The 2,932-nt window shown below is 34.0% G+C and overlaps 1 protein-coding gene across 1 annotated transcript in view; it reads left to right on the top strand.

Annotated features, from left to right (window-relative positions):
- The window catches only part of FGD4 (FYVE, RhoGEF and PH domain containing 4), a 187,546-nt gene that overhangs the window by 174,234 nt on the left and 10,380 nt on the right, over positions 1-2,932 (top strand). The window contains exons 12-14 of the mRNA XM_023532410.1: positions 1,976-2,006; positions 2,225-2,317; positions 2,654-2,812. Of these exons, the coding sequence (XP_023388178.1) occupies positions 1,976-2,006; positions 2,225-2,317; positions 2,654-2,812 (283 nt within the window). The remainder of the gene's footprint in view (positions 1-1,975; positions 2,007-2,224; positions 2,318-2,653; positions 2,813-2,932) is intronic.

A 2,932-nucleotide genomic window follows, 5' to 3' on the forward strand; every position in this document is an offset into this window, starting at 1 on the left:
GCTGGCTCTGAAATATCAACATTCTTCCAAATCTGCAAACCCAAGAGGTGTGTCTGAACAGCAGGAGAGAGATTGATTATCAAAGTTTCTTGGGTTACCTAAATTGAAACTCCAGCCCTCCATTAGCAGGTTGGGCTGTTTTCTCGTTAGGAGGGGGCTGATTCATGAGGAATTTTCTTAAGTACAGGTAATCATCACTTTGTAGAGTTCCAATATGAGTACTGACTGGGTATATTCCAATTAGTACTGAAAACATGGACTTTTTTCTTAAATTTCTTATTCCCCTAATGTCATTGCTTTAGTTATATTTATGATTATATGGTGAATTGAAGATCTAAATTGTTTTTACTTTTCATCTAGTCTATAATGACTCAAGAATGGAGACAAACATGAAGGTCTTAGAAAGTTAGAGTGTTAGAGGAATTACATGGAACTCAAAAGTTAGATATATATTTGGAGATATTTAAAGAGAATTCACGTCTGAAACCACCTGGAAAAAAAGCCTTTTCCTTTTCTTGCTAAATGAGCTAGCCTCAAGAGTGACCTCAAAGAATATTTCAAAGAAATATTCTGTGCACTCTATGTTCAAAGGAATATAAAATATTCTTGTTTAATATAATTTTTATTCAATGGTTTTCTATTGCTAAATGGATATAAAAGTATAGTGATAAGTAAATTAAACAAAGGAGTAAAAAAAATCTGCCATGACTGAGAAAGTAAAACAAAAAGCACTAAAATTTTGTTAAGGTTCTTTGCATTTAAAAGGCTAAAAGCACTAGCAAATACCTATGCTTTCAGGGCAATAGAGCTGATTTTGTGGGAACGGGGCACAGCAATAGGAAGAAATCTTTTTTGAGCTTGGTCCAAGATTCCCCAGATGAACAATAAGCAGAATCTTCCATTTGACAGGCACAGATTCCAGAAGCATTCCTGGCACTTCATGGTGCTTAATAATAAATTTGCTGGAAAGCTATATAGTGTCACAGGAGCAGACCTCCTGCCAAACTCATGCATATGTGATACCTATAGGACCAAGACATGTGACATTCTGGCCGGAACTCAAACTTAGCTCAGGCCTACCAAACACATGCCAACAGAGCCCACTCTTTGACACTCTTCAAAATCCTTCAATTTGAAGATCTTAGAGTCTACTAAATGGGATTTTGCTAATAAAGCACACAACAACAGTCAGCTATATAAGCTATCTGCAAGGGAGATGAAATAAAAAAAAATTTGCCTTAACAAGAAAACAGGAATTTTTTCAAAGAAATTTTTCCCCAACATATAATTATTAAATACTTCCAAATCTGCAAACCCAAGAGGTGTGTCTGAACAACAGAAGAGAGATTATCAAGGTTTCTTCTCTTGCCTAAATGTGGACTATTAATCTGTGAAACTTCTTTCCTACAGGCATTAGAAATTTTTGTTTTGCTCTATCTATAATTGGTTAGGTATGGTATTACCTGAAGCCTTCTAGGAAAATAAATTAAATTATTTATCAAAGGAAACGTTAAATAGCTGCCTACAGCCTTACGAAGATATTTTAGACTTTCGAGGATAATTATCTTTTTTAAGATGGGCTGTGACTAGTAACCTTTAAAAGCCTCATCTGTTTTTATAAAGGTGAATTGGAAGACTAGTTGTATATCCAGTATAATGCTAGATCTCCAGAGTTACCTGATTTATACAACTGGATGATGGTTGTTAAACTTTATGTCAGGGCAGTATGTTACTAGAAGCTAAACTTCTCTCAAAAATTATTCAAAATTTATGTGTATCAAAATAAATGGATGGTCTAAAGTTCTTTTTAAGAATTTATTTGTTCATTTGCCAGAGATTCTGTATAATTCCTTCCTGGATATCCCTCAATTTTCCAGAAAGTAAACATTAGTAAACAACATTAAAGCATAGTTTTATTCACCAGGTGTAACTCATTAATGGTCTCTGCATTCAGTTTAATTTTGTTTTGTTTTAGTTCTGAACAAGACAAAGAAGAATGGATCAAGGTAAACCTGATTTCTATTTTCATTTTTTGTTTTTTGATAACCTCAGTATGCGTACACAAGCGTGCACATACTGTTGTATTGTGCACGTGTTGTAGTCATCGGCTCAAGGTCCTTTAATTTTTAAGGTGATTCCCATCATAGATATTTTTTAATGAAGTGTTTTCATTAATTTGCATGTGATACTTTAATGTGTACTTTGAATTTCATTTATATTTTAGGCCCTTCAGAAGACTATTGAGGTTTACAATCAGAGGCATGAAACCTTCAGAAATGCAATTGCAAAGGATAATGACATTCACTCAGAGGTTTCTGTAAGTTGAAATAAATTCTTAACTTTAAGTTTTTTCCTCTTTGCAGTCACAAAAGATCTATCTGGTCATTTTGTTCTCCAGCCTTTTCCCTTTGCAATGCCAGAACTGGCTATTTAAACACAATCTCCTTCCTTCTTAGATGAATACAATAGTGAGTACCTTTTCATACCGATTCAACTTCTTTGAACCTTTTATTTCTTTACCTAGGTCTTGAGTTTCAGAACATGGTATGAGCAATGCTGTTAAAGTGCTTTTTATAAATAAATAAATGGATGGATAGATGGATGGAATTGATATTTTTTTTCTATTAAAATTGAATCTCTCTTTCCTTTTTAGACTGCTGAGCTAGGGAAAAGAGCCCCAAGATGGATCCGAGATAATGAAGTAACGATGTGTATGAAATGTAAAGAGTCTTTCAATGCACTGACAAGAAGAAGGCATCATTGTCGAGCATGTGGACATGTAAGTGAGATTTCTTGGTCGTTAAGTTTGCTTGCAACTACATAAGTGTTGTAAAATAGTCAACTTGGAAAAGACCCCAAAAAACATTCAGTAAATTACTTCATTGATAAGCCTATTTTAGTGATAACTATGTACAAAGCACTATGCTGGGTC

This window comes from Pteropus vampyrus, unplaced genomic scaffold, assembly GCF_000151845.1.
Source record: "Pteropus vampyrus isolate Shadow unplaced genomic scaffold, Pvam_2.0 Scaffold82, whole genome shotgun sequence".
NCBI classification, from domain to species: domain Eukaryota; kingdom Metazoa; phylum Chordata; class Mammalia; order Chiroptera; family Pteropodidae; genus Pteropus; species Pteropus vampyrus.